At 39.6% G+C, this 25,549-nt stretch overlaps 1 protein-coding gene across 14 annotated transcripts in view; it reads right to left on the bottom strand.

Moving 5' to 3' along the window:
• ASCC1 (activating signal cointegrator 1 complex subunit 1) overlaps positions 1–25,549 on the bottom strand; it is a 141,547-nt gene that overhangs the window by 18,663 nt on the left and 97,335 nt on the right. For 11 of the 14 annotated variants that reach the window (XM_067710616.1, XM_067710608.1, XM_067710609.1 and 8 more), the window contains 2 exons: positions 20,963–21,087; positions 15,133–15,218 (listed from right to left, as the gene is read on the bottom strand). In XM_067710616.1, the coding sequence (XP_067566717.1) occupies positions 15,133–15,218; positions 20,963–21,087 (211 nt within the window). Of the gene's footprint in view, positions 1–1,656; positions 1,693–15,132; positions 15,219–20,962; positions 21,088–25,549 lie in introns of those variants that run through there. The other 3 variants (XM_067710619.1, XM_067710620.1, XM_067710615.1) reach the window with 2 other exon arrangements.

The following is a 25,549-nucleotide window of genomic DNA, read 5'->3' as shown; positions in this document are numbered from 1 at the left end:
GGGCACCTCAGATAAAGGGAGCAAGTCAAGGCCAGTCTGTGGGAGGAGTAATTCTTATCATCAATTACCTCTAAAAGGAAAGAGCAAGAAGAATGTAATCAGTGGATCAGCTATGATTTTTCAACCTATCAGCACACCACTCCTGCTTTGGGCATCTCCATTAAAACAGTACCAAAAAGCTTGCATGTCACCAGAGCCCAAGTCTCCCCACTGACTGCAGTGGCATAGGAACATTATCAAGCTGCTCACACAGAATGGGAACGTGAACTTCCCTCTTTGATTCTGCTCTCCCAAACCACCTGCCTCTCTCAGCTGCAGAGAGCACAAGGAATGTTATAGGCCTGACCTGAAGAGGCGCCAGGCAGAAGCCAAACAGCCAGGGAATGAAGGCTTTAACACCTCCTTCAAATAATTACGCAGGGTTGCACTTTTGGATGTTTGCCCTGAGCCTCACTGCTGACGTGAGGATTATCAAGTTTAAGACTCTGCTGGTAAGGCCAAATGACCTATTAGAGAGTGAATTAAAACTGCTATATACAAACAGGATGCCAGGCAGTTCTGCTGAGCACCTCAATACTCAAAATACCAAAGGACTTCCCCTCCCTGCAGAGTCTTTCAGTTTTAAAAAGTAGCAATAAAAAAATGTGGGTGGAAGTAGGAGACAGGAGAGAAGAGGCTGTGCTGACATGGCTGAAGAACCCAGACCTCATCTCAGCACACAGCAGCACGCTCTGCTGGTTTCCACAGCAGCAGGTAGAATTAGCATCAGAGATGGGCTGCTGGGAGTTGAGTTTGCTGCAAAATTTCTTCCAGAAAAAGCCCTGCCTTCAGGCATGGATATTACTGCTTCACCAGGGAAAAACTGCCCCAGGTGGCTGCTGGCTAGCAGGGTCTCTTCAATGCCCTAAGCCTGTGACCACCAACCCTAGGGGCAGATGCCCTTTCAGGACTAATCTAGATAATGTTTCTGCAGATAAATTCTTTCCCTCAGAAGGAGGCTGCTTAATGCTCATTCAAATCTGTTACCACTCTTACTTTCAGTTTGGTCATCTTCCCTCAGGGATTACTCATAATTGTCCCTCAAACAATAGCAACAGGAGGTAAGTGTTTGATCTTTGTATTATATATGAGAAAGGAAGTGCAAGTCAGCAAAAAGGAGCAGAGATGATTTCTACTCAGCCTGGGGGTCTCTAGGCAAATGGCTTTAGGGAGGCAGGGCACAAAGAGGCTGACTAGTGTGCCAAGTGACAATTCAGAAAAAGAACAGTGAGAAAAGAGGAAAGGTCATCAGGTGCAGCCAACTCCACTCCAACTTTTCCAACAGGAGAACAGCAACAAGAAAAGTTCAAGAGCAAATCAGATGTCCCTTGGCAACATCAGGCACCGGCAAGAGCATATATATATATAAATAAGAGCTGTCCAAAAAATAGCTGTTTGAAATGCTTCCTTGTAAGGTGAGAGACAGGTTGCCACATGTTATCTTAGATTTTCAACTAAGTCACCTCATCTTATTAGACAACGAGACGTGAAATATTTATTTTGTCCTCTGTCAGGACCATAGGAAACCTGCCTTCAGTAGCACCACTGGAACATTATCTATTATGACACACACTTACTTACTTGCCTGTAATCCAGTCCAGATGACCTCCTTCCCCTCTGCAAAGGTGTGGGCTAAATGTCAGACAAAAGGCCCTGGAAGAGGGATAGGGTTATCATCCCCACACACACCACAGGAGTTGCAAGACCTCTACAATTTAACAAACTGGTATCAATGTTTTAACCTACAACTGAGAGCGCAAACTTTGAACTGGAATTCTGGTTTACTTACATCTTGTTTTTCTACTTTTATTTTGTAATAATAATGTTCATCTATGAGCATTAGTTCTAAAACTATTTCACCATTGAGATATGGGAAAGAGGACATGATTTCTTAAGAAATTGTCACAGCTTCATCACGTGGTGAAGTTCACTCTCACTTCTTTTCTCTTTCCACAATGTCCTCTAACATTTGGAATAACACTTAGACATTGCTGGCACCAAGCCACCTAATCTAATATGGTTTCATTTGGTCTGGTCTCTAAACAATAGGCTGTCTCAAAGAAGACAGTGCCCTGTCACCATCTCTAGGTGCAGATTTATATTTGGTTACTGGTGTGTTTACACTGTAGCTAAAAAACCACAATGGAATATATACATACAATGGAATATTATTCAGTCTTAAAAAGAAAGTAAATCCTGATACATGCTACAATGTGTATGAAACTTGGAAACATTATGTAACTGAAATAAGCCAGAATCAAGGTAAATACTGTATAATTCCACTTATATGTAGTACCTATAGAGCCAAATTCATAGAGACAGAAAGGAGAATTATGGTTGCCAAGGGCGGAGGGGAGGGGAGAATGAAGAGTTACTGTTTAATGGGTACACAGTTTCAACTTGGGATGGTGAAAAAGTTCTGGAGATGGATGGTGGTGATGGTTATACAACAATGTGAACGTGCTTATTAATGACACTGAATTATACACTTAAAGTGGTTAAAATGGTAAATCTATGTTACGTATATTTTACCACAACTTAAAAAAAAAAAAAATAGACCGAAGTGAACCATAATCCAACTCCCTTCACTTGTGAACTACACCCAAAATGATATACTAGACCCCTACAAATGAATATATAAAAGAAATAAATATTCCCCACAATAGTAACAGGCATCTTGTCAAAAGAGTTCATAGGAATGGGATCAGAGGGACCAAACAATCGAATATTTATCCCCATCCCCCACAAATGCACCAAGCACATAGCTTAGTGTTTTATCTTCAGCAGGTATTCAATAAAATACTTTTCATCCTGATAAAAACCAGAAATGATTTTAAGAAAAGTAATTTTAATCTCATAATTCTTTTTTACTCTTATTGTCTTTGCCTATTTCTTGTCTTTGTGTTAGGTTAGACTTTCCAAACCCATCATTCCCTGCCTGAGCAAAGACAAGGCACGAAGTATCCCAGTACCACTGCAAAGATGAATAACCAATAAACATAAATTCAAAAGAGAGTGAAGGGAGAAAAAAAAAACATCTTGTATGAACAGAGCAACAGACCAGGGAGGGTGCATCTTTCTAGAACAGATGTTGGCTCTGTCAAAAATCAGCCAACTGCTCATTTTCCAGTTTCATTTTAACGATGGTTGTGCCTCACTGACAGTCATATCTTTAGTTGCTCTCATCAGTGTTTTAAGATTTAACTTTCCAGGCAAAGTGACACATAAAACAAATTCAGAGGATAAGTTTTGGTGAAATACTGCTTGGATGTGAATCTTCCCCCTGCCCCCAACCCAATAATCTAAAACAAGATAGTACCAAACCAAACTGAAGCATTTCAAACTGCACTTTTCCTTATATATCTGATGCTCTAAGAAACTGCTCAATCAATCACCTGTCAGAAGTCTTTCAGATTTTTAACATATAATATGTTATTTCTATTACTAGCAAAATATTAAAAGCCCCTAATGATTTCCTGCATCTCCCATTTGCTCAAGTTTTGTTTTGTAATCATCAAGAATGGAGGCAGACTGTGAAAGTGGAAAAGGGGGAAAATGTAGTGGACTGCCTTCTGTTTTCATAGAAAACCTTACAATACTTGTTATTTCTTTAAACCATGCATATGTATAACTTTTGTTTTTAAAAGAATGTAAGTTTCCTGATGGCAGGGACCATGAGAGTCTTGTTCTATTAAAATCCCCAGTGCTCCCCCTGAAGCAGCTGTTCAAAAAGTATCTGTTGGGGGCTTCCCTGGTGGCGCAGTGATTGAGAGTCCGCCTGCCGATGCAGGGGACACGGGTTCGTGCCCCGGTCCAGGAAGATCCCACATGCCGTGGAGCGGCTGGGCCCGTGAGCCATGGCGTCCAGAGCCTGTGCTCCGCAACGGGAGAGGCCACAACAGTGAGAGGCTCGCGTACCGGGAAAAAAAAAAAAAGTATTTGTTGGGGCTTCCCTGGTGGTGCAGTGGTTGGGAGTCTGCCTGCCGATGCAGAGGACGCGGGTTCGTGCCCCGGTCTGGGAGGATCCCATGTGCCGCGGAGCGGCTGGGCCCGTGAGCCATGGCTGATGAGCCTGCGCGTCCGGAGCCTGTGCTCCTCAGTGGGAGAGGCCACAGCAGTGAGAGGCCCGCGCAGTGCAAAAAAAAAGTATTTGTTATTCAAGTAACTGAAGTCACCGTTCTTGAAGCTCTAAATGGCTCCTCATAAGGCACAGCATTAAGATCACAATGCTTGCGATGCCTCCAGGGACTGCAGGCAGGGTCTGGTCCCTCAAACACTCCTCTCCCTGACTCTTCCTCTAGTGCCTCTTTCAGGTGCTCACATGCACATTGTTCCTTCCTGCCTCAGGAAATTTGCACATGCTGTTCCTTCCACCTAAAAAAGCTCTTCACCACCATCACCTAGTTCTCTCCCATAAGTCGGTAGACTTCAGCTCAAATGTCACTTCCTCCAGGAGATCCTCCCTGTCTCCTGTCCCCCTCTCTCCTGTCCCCCTCTCTTCACCAGCCTGATGGGGCCACGGTAGGCCTATCCCAGTATCCCCAAGGACCTTGTAGGTTATGTTAAGGCATTTACTCTTCTATCTAGAAAAGAACAGGGAGCCACCAAAGTGTTGCCAGCCAGGAAAGATAATATCCAATAAGCTGGTAGGTCTGGGGTTCAGAGAATTATGAACAGCAGCAAGCAGCTTACTTGGGACACAGATGACCTTTGCTCAACAAACAGTGGCCTCATCCTACCTCCCCAGGATACCTCCAGTAATGCCCTATGGTAGTGTTTTCCAGAATGGGGCATGACTATCACTGGGGGCTCTAGGGATAATTTTATTGGCATATAACTGAATATTTTTCAAAGATTAACGTATTTATTTCAATGGGGATTCAAAAATAAAACTTGCATTCTAAACCCATGGGAAAAAAAAAGAATGTAGACAGAGCCATATTTTATCACTAACAGAGCAAAGCAAGAGTGGCCGTATTTTGGCAAGATGTCTTGTCACAGGTTCCTTTCTAAATGCCACATTTTTCTGCTACTCATGCTAATTTTATTTATTTTTAAATTTATTTATTTTTATTTATCTTTGGCTGCATTGGGTCTTCGCTGCTCCGCACAGGCTTTCTCTAGTTGCGGCGAGCAGGGGCTACTCTTCGTTGCGGTGCACAGGTTTCTCATTGCTACAGCTTCTCTTGTTGCAGAGCACGGGCTCCAGGCACGTGGGCTTCAGTAGTTGTGGCTCGTGGGCTCTAGAGCACAGGCTCAGTAGTTGTGGTGCACAGGCTTAGCTGCTCCACGGCATGTGGGATCTTCCAGGACCAGGGCTTGAACCCGTGTCCCCTGCACTGGCAGGCGGATTCTTAACCACTGCACCACCAGGGAAGCCTTATTCATGCTAATTTTAAAATTAACACAGGATTACTTACAAGTTCACTGGTCTTTAGTTTTCATTCAATACTTTTTATTAATACATTCGGTAATAAGGCATAAATGAAAATGCAAAATAAATCACTGTTCATGTTTAAAGTTAATTAGTGCACACCACAGAGAAACAAAATTATTTTTGGATGTATTTTGAAATAAAAGGAATTTAAATGTAAATTCAAGCTCATTATTATTCCTATCAGCTGAACCTTGCTGATGTGAAGTAATAAAGTTGCAGTCAAATTTAACTGAAAAATGAACTTCACTTATTAATGGAGGATTGTGAGTATGAGTTACAGGTATATTTGACTTGGGGCTCTCTTTTCTTGAATTTAGTAAACTAATTCTTAAAAAGAAACATTTGCTAGAAAAGAGTTAAGTAAATGAAAATTCAATAGGACTGACTGCTGTTAACTAAATATTTATGACATAAATAATATATCTTAAAGGTCTATTAAATACAAGCATCATATCTAATCATAAAGCAGAAAGGGCACTGGGTGAAATTAAAAAGTGAACTAAACACTAACCTTTAAGACAGTGGTCAGCAAACTTTTTCCATAAAGGGTCAGGTGGTCATATGTTGTTCGTCACAACTACTTAACTTTGGCACTGTGGCACAAAAGCAATCAGTGCATAAACAAATGAGGACAACTGTGTTCCAATAAAATTTTATTTAGAGACCCTGATATTTGAATTGCATATAATTTTTACATGTCATAAATTATTCTTCTTTTAATTTTTTTCAACCATTAAAAAAATATAAACACCATTCATAGTTTGAGGGCCATACAACAAAACAGGGGACAGGCCAAATTTGGTCCTTAGACCATAGCTTACAGGACCCTGCTCTGAGAGTTACAATTTCAAGTAAGGGGCAAAAAATATCCCCTTTGTCAATCAAAATCTTTTTCTTTTCTTCTGCCAAAGGAAGATTCTATAGAAATTTATAGATTTCTGATTTCTACAGAAAAAAGTTTTAGTTAGCCAATCCAGAAAAAGCTTCCTGAATGCTTGCCAGGCACAAAAGACATTGCTAAGCGCTGAGAGGCACGTGAATGGTGTCTGCACAAAGTAAGGAGAGGAGGGTAGGCACTGAGAGGTGAAAGCATGCCATAGACTGGGATGGTCCTTACCATTATGGAGGAGGTAACACCTGTACTGGACTTTGAAGAATGAGTAGGATTTGGATAGAACAAGATTGCAGTAAAAGAAAAACAGAGAGATAAGGACAAAACTTTAGGAAGTAGTCATACAAGGCAGTGAATTAAAAAAAAAAAAAAAAGTAGAACCAGAAAAAGGAAAAAACTGCCACTAAAGCCAAGAGAAGAGAACATTTGAAAGAGAAAAGGGCTTAAAACTCTCAATGTGGTTACTGGGAAAAAATTAAAGTAGGTTAAGGCACTGGACAAAAGGGGGCTACTGGTGCCTTTTTACAGTGCGGTTTCAGTGTAATGACAGAGCTGACAGATAGGTTTCATGGAATTAAATGGAATAGTTTGAAAAGGATGTTGGTGGGAAGAATGGCTTTAAAGAGAAATGGACTCTATTTTCTTAAATAAAACAAAACAAAAAACATTCTAGTGAAAGATGCAGCTACCTTATTAGTAGCTTGCTCAATATGAAACATCCTAATCAGGAAGTTGTTCCTTACCTAAAATTCTTATACCCCTTGAAATCAAATGGGCCAAATTTTGTAGTAAGATCAGGAATTAACAGAAGTTACGTCTATCCTAAATGCTGGAACAAAACATAGGCATGACTTCAACAAACTTTTCTGGAAGATGGTTATTAAAAAAAAAAACCCACAACCATAACAAATGGTTAGTGTCCTATTCCTCTCCCAAGAGCATGTCTGTCTTTTCATCTTCTTTTATTTTTTATAATTTTTTACAATGATGTAGTTTCAGTCTTTCAGAAAAGTTACAAAAATAGTAAAGAGAATTCCTGGATACCTTTTTCCCTTCTTTCTTTTTTTTTTATAACCTACTTTAAGAAAAGCATTCTTTCACTGATTTCCTGGGTTTTGTTCTTTGTAATGTGGATACTGCCAACAAACTCTAGACATTCATTTTTAAAAGTGCTGGGGCCTTTTTAAAGTAGTTTAGTTCACGTTGTCCATGATTCACTCACAAGCTGTAGGAAAGAAAAGTGCAATATAGGCTCACTTAACAAAACTGTTTGGAATTCATTTGGCTTCTTTAATCTGTAGGTTGATGTCTTTCATTAGCTCTGGCCCATTCTCTCTTTCCTCTCCTTCTGGGACTCCAATTAAATGTATATTAGATCTTGTCACTCTGTCCTGTATGTCTCTTTTTCTCTCATCTGTAATTTTTACCTTCCCCCTCTGCCCATGCAACATGTTGGATAATTTCTTGTGACAATTTCCACTTCACTACTTCCCTCTGCAGCTCTATCTAATTTGCTAACTTGCTGCTAAACCCCATCCATTGAGCTCTTAAGTTCAGTTATTGCATTTTTACAGTTCTAGCATTTCTACTTGGTTCTTTTCAGAACTGCTACATCACTTTTTCTTTGCAATAGTTCCCAATTACCTGATAAAAAAGTTGTTTTAGCCTAAGTCTGATAATTCTAGTATTTCATGTCTTTATGAGTTCTGGATGTCTGTTTGCTTATGGTGAGTGGTTTCCTCATATGCCTAGTTATCTTTGTGTATTGGCTGTTTTGGGGGCAAAAGTTCCTTGGAAGAATATTTTTAGGCAGAGGGTGATAGAACTTTCTTCCAGAAAGGATTTTTCTTTACTATTGCCAAGTACCTGGGAACACTACCAGTCCAGAGGCTCTTTCATCCAAGTTCAAGACTCCAAGGTCTGTTTTCTCCTTTTAGAACCCTAACAGTTAATTTTTGCACTGCCTGAGGATCCTCTTTGTCAGATTTTCCCCTCATATTTTCTATCTCTCCACTTTGCCAGAGATTTCCTTAGCTTTATCTTCCAATCCTTAATTAATATATACATATGTGAGTATATATGTTATTTCTATGAACTCTCTTCTCACAGAAGCCTTTTCCACAACATCTTGCTTTTATTTTCCAAGTGAAATTCTCTAGAAAGTTGTACATTTGCTCCTCTAACAAGCTGCCTATTTTACATGATTGTCAAGAATGATGTGATTGCTTCCAATGCTGTGGATAAAAGCTCTTACAAAATATTAGTATGTCCAAGTGAAGTTAATAAATGTCAACAGTGTATAAGCATAAATAGCTTAAATAGAAAGTGACACCTGCTTAGTGATTTTACTTAAATTAAAATTTCAGGAATTCCCTGGCAGTCCAGTGGTTGGGACTCGGCACTTTCACTGCCGGGGCCCAGGTTCGATCCCCTGATCGGGGAACTAAGATCCCACAAGCCGTGCAGTGCAGCCAAAAAAAAAAAAAAATTCAAGTCATAGAAATATCAGGTAGTAAAAATGACACCATAGCTACGGTGGTAATGAGACATAGCAACTTTTTTCTACATTCAAATTGCTGTTATTCATAGTGATATAATAGTGCAATGGAACATTTAGTGATAGATTTTCAAGGAAAGGCTTTCTGCGCAAGGTGAGTTTTGAAAAAAAAAATTCTAAAGAAGAGCCATGTGACTAAGAAGTAATTTTCAAGAACAGTATGTAACGTGGCTTAATACTGAATTGGATAATAAAAAACACAATATTTTCGTCCTTAGAAATAATATACTTTCTAAATGCTAGTCTTCCTCTGTAGTCATTAATATCTTTTAAAAAAAAATTACTACCGAGTTCTCAATCTAATCTCTCTTCCCTTGAAAAAATAAATTCATCTTTTCAATATTCTTCTAATACTCTGAAGCAAGTAATCATTGAAAACAAGCCTCTTCACTAAGAGTATTTAAGAACTTAATTGTGCCTTTGTTACCTTAGGACAAATAGACCACAGAGTTGGCCAGGGAAGGACATGTGAGGCACATTCTGCTTTTTGACCTTGGTAGTAGTTACAGTGTTCACTTTATGATTATTTGTTTAAAAGTACATATATGTTTTATGAACTTTTACCAAAGAGAATAAATAGTATGTATTTTTAAACAGCTTCCTTTATAGAAACTTCTCTAAGTAAAGAAAACTAAATAAAGCTCTCATTTAAATGCATTCATTCTAACTGTCCTTTTAAAGAACTTTAAGAGGCAGCAATGGAGCAAAGCAAAAATGAATGAAATACTTGAGTTACTCTCATTTACATCTTTCAAGGAAAGTCTCAATGTACCTAGCTAGATTTAAAACATATTTTCAGATAAAGTACTATTAAATATTAATATAGTTAAATACTGCCAATTCCCTCTTTCTCTAAATTTAAATATTCTTATATATATAAAAAAATTCATCTCTTTTTTTACTTGCTTTATATGTTCCAGGATTTTTTTTTTAGCATCTTTATTGGAGTATAATTGCTTTACAATGTTGTGTTAATTTCTACTGTATAACAAAGTGAATCAGCTATGCATATACATATATCCCCATATTCCCTCCCTCTTGCGTCTCCCCCCCCACCCTCCTTATCCCACCCCTCTAGGTGGTCACAAAGCACCGAGATGATCTCCCAGTGCTATGCGACTGCGTTCCACTAGCTATCTATTTTACATTTGGTAGTGTATGTATGTCCATGCCACTCTCTCACTTCGTCCAGCTTACCCTTCCCCCCCCCCGTGTCCTCAAGTCCATTCTCTATGTGTGCGTCTTTATTCCTGTCCTGCCCCTAGGTTCTTCAGAACCTTTTTTTTTTTTAGATTCCATATATATGTGTTAGCATACAGTATTTGTTTTTCTCTTTCTGACTTACTTCACTCTGTATGACAGACTCTAGGTCCATCCACCTCACTACAAATAACTCAATTTCGTTTGTTTTTTATGGCTGAGTAATATTCCATTGTATGTATGTGCCACATCTTCTTTAACCATTCATCTGTCGATGGACACTTAGGTTGCTTCCATGTCCGGACTATTGTAAATAGAGCTGCAATGAACATTGTGGTACATGACTCTTTTTGAATTATGGTTTTCTCGGGGTATATGCCCAGTAGTGGGATTGCTGGGTCATATGGTAGTTCTATTTTTAGTTTTTTAAGGAAACTCCATACTGCTCTCCATAGTGGCTGTATAAATGTACATTCCCACCAACAGTGCAAGAGAGTTCCCTTTTCTCCACACCCTCTCCAGCATTTATTGCTCGTAGATTTTTGATGATGGCCATTGTGACTGGTGTGAGGTGATACCTCATTTTAGTTTTGATTTGCATTTCTCTAATGATTAGTGATGTTGAGCATCCTTTCATGTGTTTGTTGGCAATCTGTATATCTTCTTTGGAGAAATGTCTATTTAGGTCTTCTGCCCATCTTTGGATTGGATTGTTTGTTTTTTTGATATTGAGCTGTAAGAGCTGCTTATAAATTTTAGAGATTAATCCTTTGTCTTGGTTCATTTGCAAATATTTTCTCCCATTCTGAGGGTTGTCTTTTCATCTTGTTCATGGTTTCCTTTGCTGTGCAAAAGCTTTTAAGTTTCATTATGTCCCATTTGTTTATTTTTATTTTTATTTCCATTTCTCTAGGAGTTGGGTCAAAAAGGATCTTGCTGTGATTTATGTCAAAGAGTGTTCTTCCTATGTTTTCCTCTAAGAGTTTTATAGTTTCTGGCCTTACATTTAGGTCTTTAATCCATTTTGAGTTTATTTTTGTGTATGGTGTTAGGGAGCATTCTAATTTCATTCTTCTACATGAAGCTGTCCAGTCTTCCCAGCATCACTTTGTTCCAGGATTTTTAAGTATCTAAAGAAATGGCACTTTCACAGTGTCCTTTGATTTTGGACCTACAGTACTGGCTATTCCTTCCCAAATATATTATTGTGCCTTTATTTGTACCAAATCATCTCTGGTGAGTACAACCTAGGGCTCTAATGTCTCCTCTTCACTTTGCAGTTAGAAGCTATGCTTTTAAATAGTTACTACTGTACCCCTATTCAATCTGCTGAGAGCACAGTCTTGGAATACTGATTCGATTGCATAAGACCATTTCATAAGTCCCCCAAACAGACTGCCATTAAGACCACTTCTCTCTCCAGAAACTGGCAGTTAATGACCATTCTACTTTTAGCTAGCGAGGGAGCAGTTATTTCCTGCATTACATCTTTAGATCAGCATGATTTCTCCATTTACAAGTTTATCACTGCATTATAGACAAACAAACTACATCTTTGCTCCTATCTGTTAGATGAGAAATGGAAACCCTCTGACAGGACACTATCCTATTAATTTGGCCTAGGTCTTCTTCACTTGTATATCCTCCTTTCAGAGCTATCTGTCAGTCTTCCATAAAAAAATGCTACTACTAAATATATTCCTTTTCTGGTTTGAAAAACACGCGGAATGATTCTTTAGTTGTCAGTTCTTCTTTCAAAGTCTTTCTTAGGGTAAGAAAATTCTTATTTTAACTAGGGATAACCAGATACTAGTCTATAATAGCTGCAACAACTCTCAAAAGAGCTATACAAAAGAAAAATGTGGCTTCTACCTCCAAGAGTCAGAGTTTTCTTTTCTTATTAAGGCATCCGAAACACATACTACTACACCAAGCCAAAAGGACCAATTCTCTTCATGGAGTAGAATAGCAATTGGCTGTTACTCATTAAATTCTTACAGCAATGAGCAATGACTTGCATTCTCGTTTTGTTTCTCTTTGAATAGCAGATGAAGTTGATTTTTTTCCAAGGCTGCTTCCCATCACCAGCATTCCTGATCCTTGACCTATGTAGCTGTTAATATGCTGTACACATATGCTTGGGATCCTTAGCAATCAATGCAGTTAACCTTTCTGTTTATTCCAAGTCAGTTCCTATCTTGTTAATGAAAGTGATTTTTTTCCCTTTCTAAACATAATAATTATATCTGGTACAAAAACTATGTATAGTCCATCAGTTTTTTAAATCTTTTTTTTTTTTTGCAAGGGATTCAGGGGCCATGGGTTCTAATGTTCTAGTTGAGAAAGACTTGTCTTGTAATTCCAAAAAGTGGGCTGCTATAGCTACTTCATAAATACAGTTATTACTGCTTGTGTGTTTGGGGGCTAGTTGTTGGATGCCACATTTTATCTTTATTCTCAAAGAAAAGTTAATTCCTTTGATTAAATGTAAGTGAAAGATTATATTTTCTGGAACTAATGATTAAAAAGTAATATACTGGGGGGACTTCCCTGGTGGCGCAGTGGTTAAGAATCTACCTGCCAATGCAGGGGACATGGGTTTGAGCCCTGGTCCGGGAAGATCCCACATGCTGCAGAGCAACTAAGTCTGTGTGCCACGACTACTGAGGCTGTGCTCTAGAGCCCACGTGTCACAACTACTGAAGCCCACACGCCTAGAGCCCGTGCTGCACAACAAGAGAGGCCACTGCAATGAGAAGCCCGTGCACCAGAATGAAACCCAATGCAGCCAAAAATAAATAAATAAGTTTACAAAAAAAAAAGTAATATATTGGAAATTCTATCAAAAGATACTTTGTTACAACTACCTGTGCTCAAAGGTATTTCCCCTCCATTTCATAATTTGCCCCCATCATTTTATATGGTAATTACCTATTAACCAGCTGTATCTCTCAAAGACAGGAAGCTCCTGGAAGGTAAGGACTGTATCATAATGACTTTTATCTATAGGGCACATAGTCTGACAGATGGTATACAGTCAATAAGTATTTCTGTTGGTGTTAGTATTATATTCAACTCAAAAGTCTAATTCTTAATTAGCCAGTTTTAGACTAACTGGCACACCCATTGCCTCAACATTTATGTCTAGTCAGATATTTTCACAATTCAGATAGGCCCAGTTTCAAATATCTACTGATTTCTACCTAAACACTGAGCATCTTTATGGAAGAGAGTAGAGACATTGCTAACTTGTGAGCTTTGAATCTCTTTGTTCTGATTCAGACTCTGCTACTATCTAGCATTAACCTTTGGCAAAACATTTTAACCATATTGGATCTCACACCCTTAGAGAGTAAAATGAGGAACTGGATTAAATAGTTTCCAAGTACCTAGCTGGGCCCAGCTCTAAAATTCCAATTAGGCCTTAACAGTAAGGGTACAACTACTATAGCAAGCTTTCGTCAACACTAGAGGGAGCTACAGCCGTGTCATCACTGGGGTGGGTTAGGAAGATTTCCAAGCCAAGCATCTTTAAATGGAAAACTGACTTTCCAGAATGAGAGAAATTAAATATTCAATGAGAGATCCATACTGTTCATACAGCAATTTCTCAGGCTCCCTGCTGTTACCTCCCTCTTACAGATGTTAAAGCACCTCACACTCCACTTGCATCAACATACCTTTTGGGCTTTAATTCTAATTTCAAAGGAACCAAGTTGGCTTGAGTCATTCCAACAGATTTCTTTCCCCATCCGTCTAGTTTTTTTCTTAATCAAATTAACAATAACAAAAAAGTAAAGTAATTAATGCTATTATTTAAAAAGCCCCAGGAAATGAGCTAGAGGAGGAGAAAGATTCATACAATGAAGCTGTGGCCTGGGAAAATAAGTAAACTGCAACTGAATTCATTAGCAGCTTGCCACTCAAACCAAATCTACAATAGCTACTTTGAAGACAAGAAAATTACTCAAAGAGAGAAAAGGTATCAAGTAAAAGAAGGAATCAACAAAGCCCTGCAAAGCCCCTTCCCCACAAGGCAGGAATGCCTGCCTAAGTGAACGCTGTCATTGCTCTGTTAGGCTCTGCAGTGAGGAGCTTGCAGCTGCTGAACAGTGATGTCATTAATTATACGCAATGAGGTCATATTAGGCATTTGGCAACAAAACTGTCAAGTGATAAGATAAGGGAATGGAGGAAGGAAGGAAAAAGAAAAAACATTTTTAAAGCTAGAGCTTATTCTGAAGTTATTATATACATACTCTCCCTCCCAGCTCCAAAAAACACCCATGGCCTTGAAAATGTATGACCTACATCATTATAGAACAAGTAAAATGAAGAATCAAAAACCTCTCCTTCGGTATCAACTTATGTTTCTCTTTGCACAGAGGCACAATGGTATGTTAACCTGATAGAGAGAGCATAAACTGTGGATGTTACAGAATGTGGTCTGTGGTAGAAAGATAAATGCAATCCTAAAGAACCCCTTTTATTTGAATTTCATAGGTTAATTTAACGCTCAGAAGCAAATCCTCAACAGTCAGAAATGGACCACCGAGCTTTTAGTACATGGGCTGTTCCTGAGTAAAAATAGATTATACAGGAACTTTGGAGAGCGACTTTGTGGGTGAAGAGAAAAATCTACTAGAACAAGACAAACTATTCTTTTTCGCTTAAAAAAATGCACACTCAGTCCTCCAGAGGTAAAATACAGAGCAAGACTCACAAGGTTAAAATCAACTTATTCCTATGGATCCAAATAGTCACTATACTTGTTTCTTAAATCATCAGTTTCAAGTACTCTAAGAGATACCAACAGCCTTTTAACAAGTCAAAAAAGATTTCTCTTTTAGGACAATGAAAAACAATTTTAACAGTCCTTTCAATCAATAATCCTCATGGGAAATATGAGAAAAATATACTTTACTGTTAAAAGGAGAACCACTTATTGTCCTCCCTTATTTTAGGACACATGCCAAAGGTTTCCAATTCACTCTGCTTCATACTGACCTTCAAAATGTTTCGGCCATCAAATGATTCTCTTTCCTTGAAGGCATATTTGCCATCTGTTGTGTAGAGGTTGTACCTGCCTTCAGCTGTAAATATTCCAAAGACAATGTTAGAAGAGAAGCCTGGGTTATGTATCTGTTTTCTCTTGGACTTCTACAGGGACAACTAGCAAGATCTTCATGTACTACCTGGAAAGTGACATAATATGGAGGGAAATACATCAGGCTATGAGTCAGGAGACCCAGCATCTAGTCTCAGCTCTGTCATCAACTGATGTATATTTATCCATTGAACAATGTCCAAGTACTCACGGTATATAAACTACATAACTAACCATATTCTTAGGCAGTTTATGTCTCCTCTATGGACCTCAGTTCCTCATTTACAAAGTTAGAGGTTAAGACAAGGTGATTTCCAAAGGTTCCTTGTAGTCTAAAACCCCGAGATTTTATATAAGCTGCATGCATTTCTAAATACATAAAAATATACAGAAGTTCACACATTAACTAGTCAAAAATGCAGGCAACTATGCTTTGGGTTGATTTAAGGACTTCCCCCTGAATGAGAAAAACCTCTTCAGTTGCAATCAAAGGTATCCTGACATTCTACACAGAAATTTGCAAATCTATGACCTTAGCCTCATCAAAGCTGTATTCTAACTCCTTGCATTAATTTAGCTTGCTTATCCCAAAAGATGTCCTTCAAATGCAGCAGAAAAAAGGATATCAAAGGAAAGGGATAACTGGCAAGTAAAAGCAAAACAATGTATTCTATAGCCTTTTCAAGAGAAAAACACAAGACAGAGAAGAATCCAGGGTATATAAAATTCAAAGCATCTTCAAAAATTATTTATCAGAATATTTTCTGAAATATCAACCCTTTCCTGCCCATCAACAGACACTCAAAAATATTTGTATTTCTACTTTTGAGTATATTCTTTTATTGTATGGAGATTCTTTGATTGTATAGAGATTACCATGTCAGAACTGATAAAATACATCCAAAGTGCTAACTCCATGAACATAATATATTTTAGCTAGCCCACTGGAATTATACCTGGGTAACTATAGGACTATTTTTCTAATGAGAACTATTCTCTTAATCCAAGATCCCAATCCCATGCATATTTCACAACTTAAAAATAGGTTCCTTGTTAAAAGGAGATGTGAAAATTTAAAGTAAATTCATACTAAGTAAATGTCAATAAAAAAGTAGTAATGAAATCTGAAGATTAAAATGTTTAATGACAGGTGCAAAATCTATAAGTAGCACTAGCCATAAGGGGAATGTAAATCAAAGTCACAATGAGACACCACTTCACACCCCAAATGATGGCAATAATAAAAAAGTAATAACAAGTGCAGATAAAGATGTAGAGGAATTGAGACCCTCATATACTGTCATCCCCCCTTATTCATGGTTTTGCTTTCCATGGTTTCAGTTACCCATGGTCAACCGAGGTCCAAAAATATTAAATGGAAAATTCCAGAAATAAACAATTCCTAAGTTTTGAATTGTGCACCATTTTGAGTAGCGTGATCTGTCCCACCCAGAAAGTGTCATCTCTTTGTCCAGCGTATCTCACCCTCTCTGTTATCAGATTGACTGTCAAGGTATTGCAGTGCTTGTATTCAAGTCACCCTTATTTTACTTAATAATGGCCCCAAAGGCAAGAATAATGATGCCAGCAATTCGGATATGCCAAAGAAAAGCCATAAAGTGCTTCCTTTCAGTGAAATGGTGAAAGTTCTTGACTTAATAAGGAAAGAAAAAGATCATATGCTGAGGTTTGCTAATATCTACATTAAGAACAAATCTTCTATCCGCGAAATTAGGAAGAAGGAAAAAGAGATTCGTACTAGCTTTGCTGTCACACCTCAAAAACTGCAAAAGTTACGGTCACAGTGCAGGGTAAGTGCTTAGTGAAAATGGAAAAGGCACTAAATTTGTACAATAAAAAATTTTGAGAGAGACAGACAGCACTCACATACTTTTAATTACAGTATATCGTTTAATTCTTCTATTTTATTATTAGTTGTTAATCTCTTACTGCACCTAATTTATAAATTAAACTTTATCATAGGTATGTATGCATAGGAAAAATACAGAATGTGGTATGTAGTTTCAGGCATCCACTGGGGATCTTGGAACGTATCTCCCGCGGATAAGGGGGAACTACTGTACTGCTTGTGGGAATGTAAAATGGTGCAGCCACTCTGGAAAACAGTCTGGCAGTTCCTCAAAAAGTTAAACATACTGATATCATGATGCAGCAATTTCACACTTAAGTATATACCTAATAGAAATGAAAACATATGCCCACACAAAAACACATACATAAATGTTCACAGCAGCATTATTCATAATAGCCAAAAAGTGGAAACAACAGAAATGTCCATCAGCTGATGAATGGATAAATAAAATGTGTTATGTCCATACAATGGATTATTATTTGGTAATAAAAAGGAATGACATTTGATACATGCTATAACATGGATGAACCTTATAAACATTATGCTAAGTGAAAGAAGTCAGTCACAGAAGATCACAAATTGCATGATTCTATTTATATGAAATATGCAAAAAAGGCAAATTCATTGGACAAAAATTAGACTGGTGGTGCCTAAGGACTGAAGAGTAAGGGAAAAATGGGGAGTCACTGCCAATAATTATGGAGTTTCTTTTTGGGGTGATGAAAATATTCTAAAATTTACTGTGGTAACGGTTACATTACTCACTATACTTTAAATAGGTGAATTATATGGTATATGAATTACATCTCACTAAAGCTGTTATATTTAAAATATATGTCAACAGGAAAGGATAACTAGACTGTGAACACAGAACATTTTCTTTCATGAAGCTCTGGTGCCAACCGAATATACATCTGGATCCACACAATTTAAAAGATACAGATTCCTATATAATTCAACTCTTTTATGTTAAGAGGTTAGTTAATAATGGGGTATGGTATAGTTGTAAGAGCTCTGAACTAAGATTTAAGGACTAGGACAGATGCAGAATGTATTACTGATAGTATCACATGTCTAATAAAATACTGCACTGTCCAAAACAGTAGCCACTAGCCACATGTGATTATTTAAATTTCTTTTTTTTTGGCCATGCCATGCTGCATACAGTATCTTAGTTCCCTGACCAGGGATCGAACCTGTGCCCCCTGCATTGTGAGCTCGAAGTCTTAACCACTGGACCTCCAGGGAAGTACTTATTTAAATTTAAATTAATTAAAAGTTCACTTTCTCAGTCTCACTAGCCAGCCATCTTCAAGTACTCAATAACCACATGTGGATAGTGGCTACCATACTGAATTTCACAGATATGGAATATTTCTATCATCATATAAAGTCCTATTGGATGGTGCGAGATACAATGTAACTTCTGAACCAATGAATTAGAGCAGGAGTCCCCAAACTCTTTGGCACCAGGGACTGGTTTCATGGAAGACAATTTTTCCACAGACCAGGGTGGAGGGAATGGTTTAGGCAGTAATGAGACCAATGGGGAGCGGCAGATGAAGCTTCCCTTGCTTGCCCACCACTCACCTCCTGCTTTGCGCCCTGGGGGTTGGGGACCCCTGAATTAGAGTGTACCTTATTTTAAAGTAATTAATTAATTAACTTGGCTGTGCCGGGTCTTAGTTGCAGCACACAGGATCTTAGTTGCGGCATACATGAAGGATCTAGTTCCCTGACCAGGGATCGAACCCGGGCCCCCTGCATTGAGAGCACAGAGTCTTAACCGCTGGACCACCAGGGAAGTCCCTAGAGCGTACGTTAGAGTTCTGAACCTCTGTCTTTACGTGATGATGTTAAAATGTACACCACCTCAGGGGATCTAACAGTGTTTTCCAAGATTAAAACTGACTGACTGGGGCTCCCCTGGTGGCGCAGTGGTTAAGAATCCACCTGCCAATGCAGGGGACACGGGTTCAAGTCCTGGTCCGGGAAGACCCCACATGCTGTGGAGCAACTAAGCCCGTGTAACACAACCACTGAGCCCGCGTGCCACGACTACTGAAGCCCGTGTGCCTAGAGCCCGTGCACTGCAACGAAGAGTAGCCCCCGCTCGGCACAACTAGAGAAAGCCTGCGCGCAGCAACGAAGACCCAACGCAGCCAAAAATAAATTAATTAAAATAAATAAATTTTAAAAACTGTCCAGAACAAAATAAATACCACAAACTCCTTTAAATGTTCCCATTAGATAACTTACATTATAATTTATATCAAATATTCCATAAAAAATTTTTTTTCTGGAATTCCAAATGGTCTTCTGCAATACCACTATCCAAATGAAAGAAATATATTCCATCAGAACAAGAATAAGTAGAGAGCTTCGGATTCTACTAACTACCCAGAGTCCATAGGCTTTGACTGGGTCATTTGAATGTTTTTTGATCTCAGTGCTCTGAAAGGTAAAACACTGATTTATTTAGAAAAGTCTTAAAGAAAATACAATGTAGCATCATAAAACAGTTAACACTAGAACTAAGAATTGGATTAGCTACATATCTCTTAGTCCAACAATGGCGCTAACCAAACCAAACAACTTATAGTTGAGTTCTCTGGTATATATCTGAAGAAATGAAAAGATGTACTTTGGTAAAAAGGGACACAAAAACTGTCCTAAACTATAAATCTATAAATAGTTCATGGGTTCTGATGGAGTCCTGATGTAGTCCTCTTCCAACGTAGACTTTCTAAAACCAAGGTCAGGGTCCTAACAAATATAATAAAACCTGAATATGGAGTTTTGGTGCTGGTATATTTTAAACAACAGGGCTTTGAAGAAGCAGCTGCACATAACTTGAATTTGTAGCTCCTGATCAGATAGATGCTGAATGTGTGCTAGACAGCTTTGACTTGGTGGGTGAGGATGGGAAGAAAAATAATCCTTATTAAAATGTAGATTATTATCTCAAATAAAGGGTTAAAACAGGCATTTTTATATGAAGGTTTAGATTCATGAGGGAAAAAAACATTACTCTAACACAAGGTTTTTCAACCTTCGTGCTACTGACATTTTGGGCTGAATAATTCTTTGTTATGAGGGGTTGTCCTGTGCATTGCAGAGGGTTAAGCAGAACCCCTGACCTCTACCCATTAGATGCCAGTAGCAACTCACTCCCAGCCCCCTAACTGTGACAACCAAAAATGTCTTCAGACAATCCAAATGTCCTCTGGGGGTAAAACTGCCTCTAGTTGAGAATCACTGCTCTAACATTTACCTTTACTAGTTAATCTTCTTTCTTGTTTTATAAAAAAAAGAAAAAGCTGCCATGTATTTCATGGGACATACCTACACTAAAACAATTATTCATTTTCCACCTGAAATTTACTTGGGCATCCTGTATGTTTATTTGCTATATCTGGCAACCCTATGTGCGACAGAAATAAAAGATTTGGAATGCTACAGTCCCATGCTAGATATGTCCCTGCCCCCTTCCACTGCGCTCATCAAAACAAGCTAATGGATCTAAAACAGAAGATGTAGCAGAGATTCTTTTTTTTTTTTTGCGGTACGCGGACCTCTCACTGTTGTGGCCTCTCCCTCTCCCGTTGCGGAGCACAGGCTCCGGACGCGCAGGCTCAGAGGCCCTGGCTCACGGGCCTAGCTGCTACGCGGCATGTGGGATCTTCCCGGACCGGGGCATGAACCCGTGTCCCCTGCATCGGCAGGCGGACTCTCAACCACTGCGCCACCAGGGAAGCCCAGCAGAGATTCTTTGATAGCCCATTCTCTTCAAACCCCAGGGACATCATTAGGCCTTGTTGATCACAGACTGTGCTGTGGTTCTATGAAGCACTTACCATTGGGGTCTTTCCTGAATAGAGTATTCATGACTGTAGCATGGAGTTTCACACTATTCCACTCTTTCACTATTAGTCCAGATGCCTGAAAACGTTCCAGTACTCGATCAACCAATTCCTGCAGCCTGGAGAAATTGAAGAAAGAAGTACAGAAATCTCAGTAAACTCCTGAACCCTGATTACTAATTCACATTTATGAAGCATCTACTCTGAGCCAGTCACCGTACAAGGCCCTCAAAAGAAGAGGAAGTAAATAAGGCTGCAGTCCCCACCATCATGAAGCACACAGCTTTGTGTGGACAAGACACCTGGAAACAACTGCACAACATCATGGTGAGTGTAAGGGAGTGATCAACTATACTTGGAGGGGCCAGGTTTTCACAGGAGGTTTAAGCATGGCCTTGAAGGAAGATGGAAGTTTATGATCTTGGAAATCTTACACAAGAAGCCAGGCTCAGCAGAGAGCTGTCTAAAAGAAAGTGCTTTATTGGTTCATCCAGTCACAGAACCAAAAGCTAGTTGATGTGTTTCGGCCAGGATCAAATGAGGTCTGGCATGACTCTCAGACATTTGCTCATTGGGAAGGAGCATGCACTGTGAAAATCCCAGCAGCCCTGGCCACTACATCAGTGTTCACTAAGGCAGAAGTGTAGTACCAATGAAGACAACTATAGGAAAATCCACAGGCCACATAACTGATGTCTCCAAATGGACTCCAGCTGGCTCTAAGCACTAACGGTTCTGCAGTGGGTGAGTTCTATCTTGATGATGGCTGTTCATTCCAATACCTCCACCAGAAACAATTCTTGCACAGGAAGTTTTCACTCTGTTCAGGTGTTTTGATCAACAGCTTAAGGAACTCTCTTTAACATTTCTTGTAAGGCTGGTCTAGTGGCAATGAACTCCTTCAGTTTTTGTTTGTCTGAAAAACTCTTTATCTCCCCTTCAATTCTGAAGAACTTTGCCAGTTGCGCCACTGAGAGGGGGTCATTATCCCATCGAGGATGTGGTGGAGCAGATCTTGGCCCTAGGCCTCAGAAAGCAGCCATCTTCTGTGACCACTCACTCATCTGATGGTGAAGTTCAGCCTGTGGCTTTTACACAGTGTGACCAGATGTCCAACCTGAGCCTGCAGTTCTCACTGAACATGGGTGCTGACGTGGAGGTCTGCATCAAATGACAGAGCAGTGCACCTGATGAGCGCAGGGAGCAGCCTGTTCCTTTCAACCTTTCCCTTGGCTTTTTTTGAGATTTGTGCTGCATGCTAATTGACTTCCCCACCTCAAAATCTTTCATTCGTCGCCAGTGTACTAATGAACAATAGATTTCACATTTTTTAAGATTTTACATTTTAGATGTACATACTAGTAATACTCTTTGTGCCACATACCATTTCTTTTCCCAGATGCAAGTGGCCCTGAGAAATCTGTAGAGTTTGTGAATCTTCCACTGCTTCTTGGGCCATGGCTTGCGGTAAAACACTGTAGCCCAGTGAGCAGCTTCTCCTTGAGCAGGGCTGGATGGGTCTGTTTTATGTGAGATGTGCGCCAAACCCACCTTGCGTGGCCCATTTGTGGGAGTTTTCCTGAGGCCACAGGGCAGTCTCTCTGGTTGCAGCAGCTGAGTTGCTCAATGCCTGTCTCCACACGGATAGAACAGCCTCTGGTACCCCTACCCCCCAGTTACCTTTCACCCATTTAGACATGGTCAAAACAACCCTTTTCCGCTTGCACTCATACGCTGCAGCAAGAGGGAGTTATCTTCCCCTAGAGATTGAGTGAGAAGCACAAAGGATTCTTTTCCCTTTCATGTTTTTCAGGCTCCAAAGTTCCAAATTAATCTTCTTATAATTCTAACTTCTCTATCTTAATTGTTTTTATTTTGTCTACTAACCAAAGAATATTTAAACATGAGTAAGCTATAATTTTTTTATTTTTTGGCCACATGGCATGTGGGATCTTCATTCCCAGACCAGGGATCGATCCCGTGCCCCCTGTAGTGGAAGCATGGAGTCTTCACCACTGGACCGCCAGGGAAGTACCAAGTAAGCTATAATTAATAATAATAAAATAAATACCCATACCCTCACCATTGACCTCCAGAAACAGAACACAGGGCTGGGACTATAATGATCAGACCATGGGAAGCCACGGAAGTCTTTTAAAAGGGAATGATGTGGTCAGCTACCCATTTGTGAAGCTGACTCTGTGGCACAGTGGAAAATGCTTTAGAAGGGGAAAGAGACCAGCGGTACTGAGGTCAGTTATGTGGTACTAATAGTACTAATAGTAGAAATAATAACAAACACGATGTGTCACACACTATTCTAAGAACTTTGTATCTGTTAAATCATTTAATCTTCACGATAAATTATTATCCCTACCTTACCAATGAGGAAACTGAGGCACAGAGAAGTTATAAAACTTGACTAAAGTCACACAACTAATAAGTGATAGATCCAAAATGAGAACCCATGCAGTCTGGCTTCAGAGGACAAATTTTAAGGACCATGGTATAAAGTAGAAAGGGATGAAGATCTAAACTATGACAGGGGCAGTGAGAACCGAGACAAGGGAATGGATTCAAAAGAGCTTGTGAGAGAGAAGTTGGGGCCCTCAGATACGACAGTGTTATAGCAGAGGAAGCAGCTGAGAGCTACTCCCACGAGTTCACCTTAAATGAGCAGATGGGTCACTGACCAAGGTGGGGAGTGGTGGAGAGGGTTAATAGTGTGTATACTTTTTCATGTGTGGCACCGGATTTCAAGTGCGACATGTCCAGGAGACAGATGGAAATAACAAGCCTGAAGCTCAAGAGAAAAATCTGGGCAAAAGACACAGATCTGGGAGTTATCAGTGCAAAAAAAGTAGTTAAAAGCATGGGACAGATGCAGTCACAGGGTGAGGGGGAATCAGAGCAAGCAAGAAGAGAGCTAAGGACGGAGCCTTTATGGGACACTCGTATGTAAGGGGCAGAGAAGGAACCAGTAAGGACAATCGATAAGGATGAGGAACAAGAAAAGGAAAACTTCAGGAAGGCTGAAAAGAGAATTACAAGGGGTGTGAAAAGAGGAATAATCAGTATAGTACAATGCTATAAAAAGTAAAGTATGAAAAGGAGCAAAAAATGCTTACTTATTTCTTACAGTCAGAACATTATTAGAGATCTTTGCCAGAGCAGTTTCGCTGGCACACTGGCGAAGGAAGCCTTATTGCAGAGGACCAAGGGAGAGGCCAGACAGACGGGAAGGGGATACATGCACATAAACTCAAGAAACTTGCAAGGAAGGGAAGAAACTAATTGCCTCGGTAATTAGATATAGAATTGAAGGCAGGTTGTTTGTGTTTATTTTCAAGGAAGAGAAAGAGTTGAAAATGCTTACTGACAACAAGAAACTATCCAGCAGAGAAGGAAGATGAAACCTTAGGAAACAGAGGGGATCAACAGAACAAGATCTCAAAGGAGACAGGAAGGGCTGGTGTGGGAATGGGAATCATACAAAAGATGAGCAGAACACGTCCCTGCTCTTGAGCAGCTTACATTCTGGTGGAAGGAGACAGATAGCAAACAAATATACATATACGACATCAGGTGGTGCTAAGCACCATGAAGAAAACAAAATGGAAGAGAGGGAGGAGAAAGGGATTGAGGGTAAGTGTACTATTTTAGACATGGTGATCAGGTAAGGCTTCCCTGATAAAGTGACACTTGAGCAGAGACCTAAGGGAACAGCATTCCAGAGAAAGGGAACAGCAAATACAGTCATCTGAGGCAGCCTGCTTGTGGCATGACGGAGGAACAGTAAGAAGCCAGTGTATGGAATGAAACTGTGGGGAGAGGTGATGAGGTGGGAGAGGAAGGAGGACCAGGTCACAGGGGCTTACATAAGGTTCTTAGGCCCCTGTAATAACTTTGTCTTCTACTGAGTGAGGTGGCGAGCTTCTGGAGGGTTTTCAGCAGAAGAATGACACGATCCAACTGACATTTTAAAAGGAAAACTCTGGCTGCCGTGTGGAGGACACACAGTGGTAGAGGCAAGAACGGAAGCAGGAAGGCAGCTGAGAGGCTGTCGCAACACCCCAGCTGGTGGGCGTGGCAGCAGTGGAGGTGGTGAGGAGGGCGGTGGCTTTGCTAATATACTGCAGTCAGGAGTTGAAAGTGATTCTAAAAGAATTTTTGTCCTGAACAACTGAAAGAGTGAATATCAAAGAATACACTGCACTCCAGGTTCATGAAAAATTCTGTGGAGAGGGAAGAGCAGCAATGAAGTGGAGGCAGGCTGAAGCCAGATTGTGAAGCTTCCTGTGTGTCAGGCAGGGCTGTAGTCTTATTTGGTAGACCTAGGAAAGCAAGACGGGGTTGTAAGAAGCAAGATATGCAGGGGAAAACTAAAGCCTTGGAAGCCAGTTAAGAGAGATGCTGTGCTTCCTTGCATAGTTATCTTAATTTTTTTTCTGATTACAAAAATAATACATGTTTGTTATAGAAAAAATGGAAAATGCAGAAAACGACAAAAAGGAAAACAACCTTACCATCCATAGATAAGCACTTAATTTTGGGTTAAATAATTTTTAAGTCTTTTACTAC

This window comes from Pseudorca crassidens, chromosome 16 (genome assembly GCF_039906515.1).
Source record: "Pseudorca crassidens isolate mPseCra1 chromosome 16, mPseCra1.hap1, whole genome shotgun sequence".
Taxonomy (NCBI): domain Eukaryota; kingdom Metazoa; phylum Chordata; class Mammalia; order Artiodactyla; family Delphinidae; genus Pseudorca; species Pseudorca crassidens.
The sequence above is the reverse complement of the archived record's forward strand: the minus strand, read 5'-3'. Positions and strand labels throughout refer to the sequence as shown.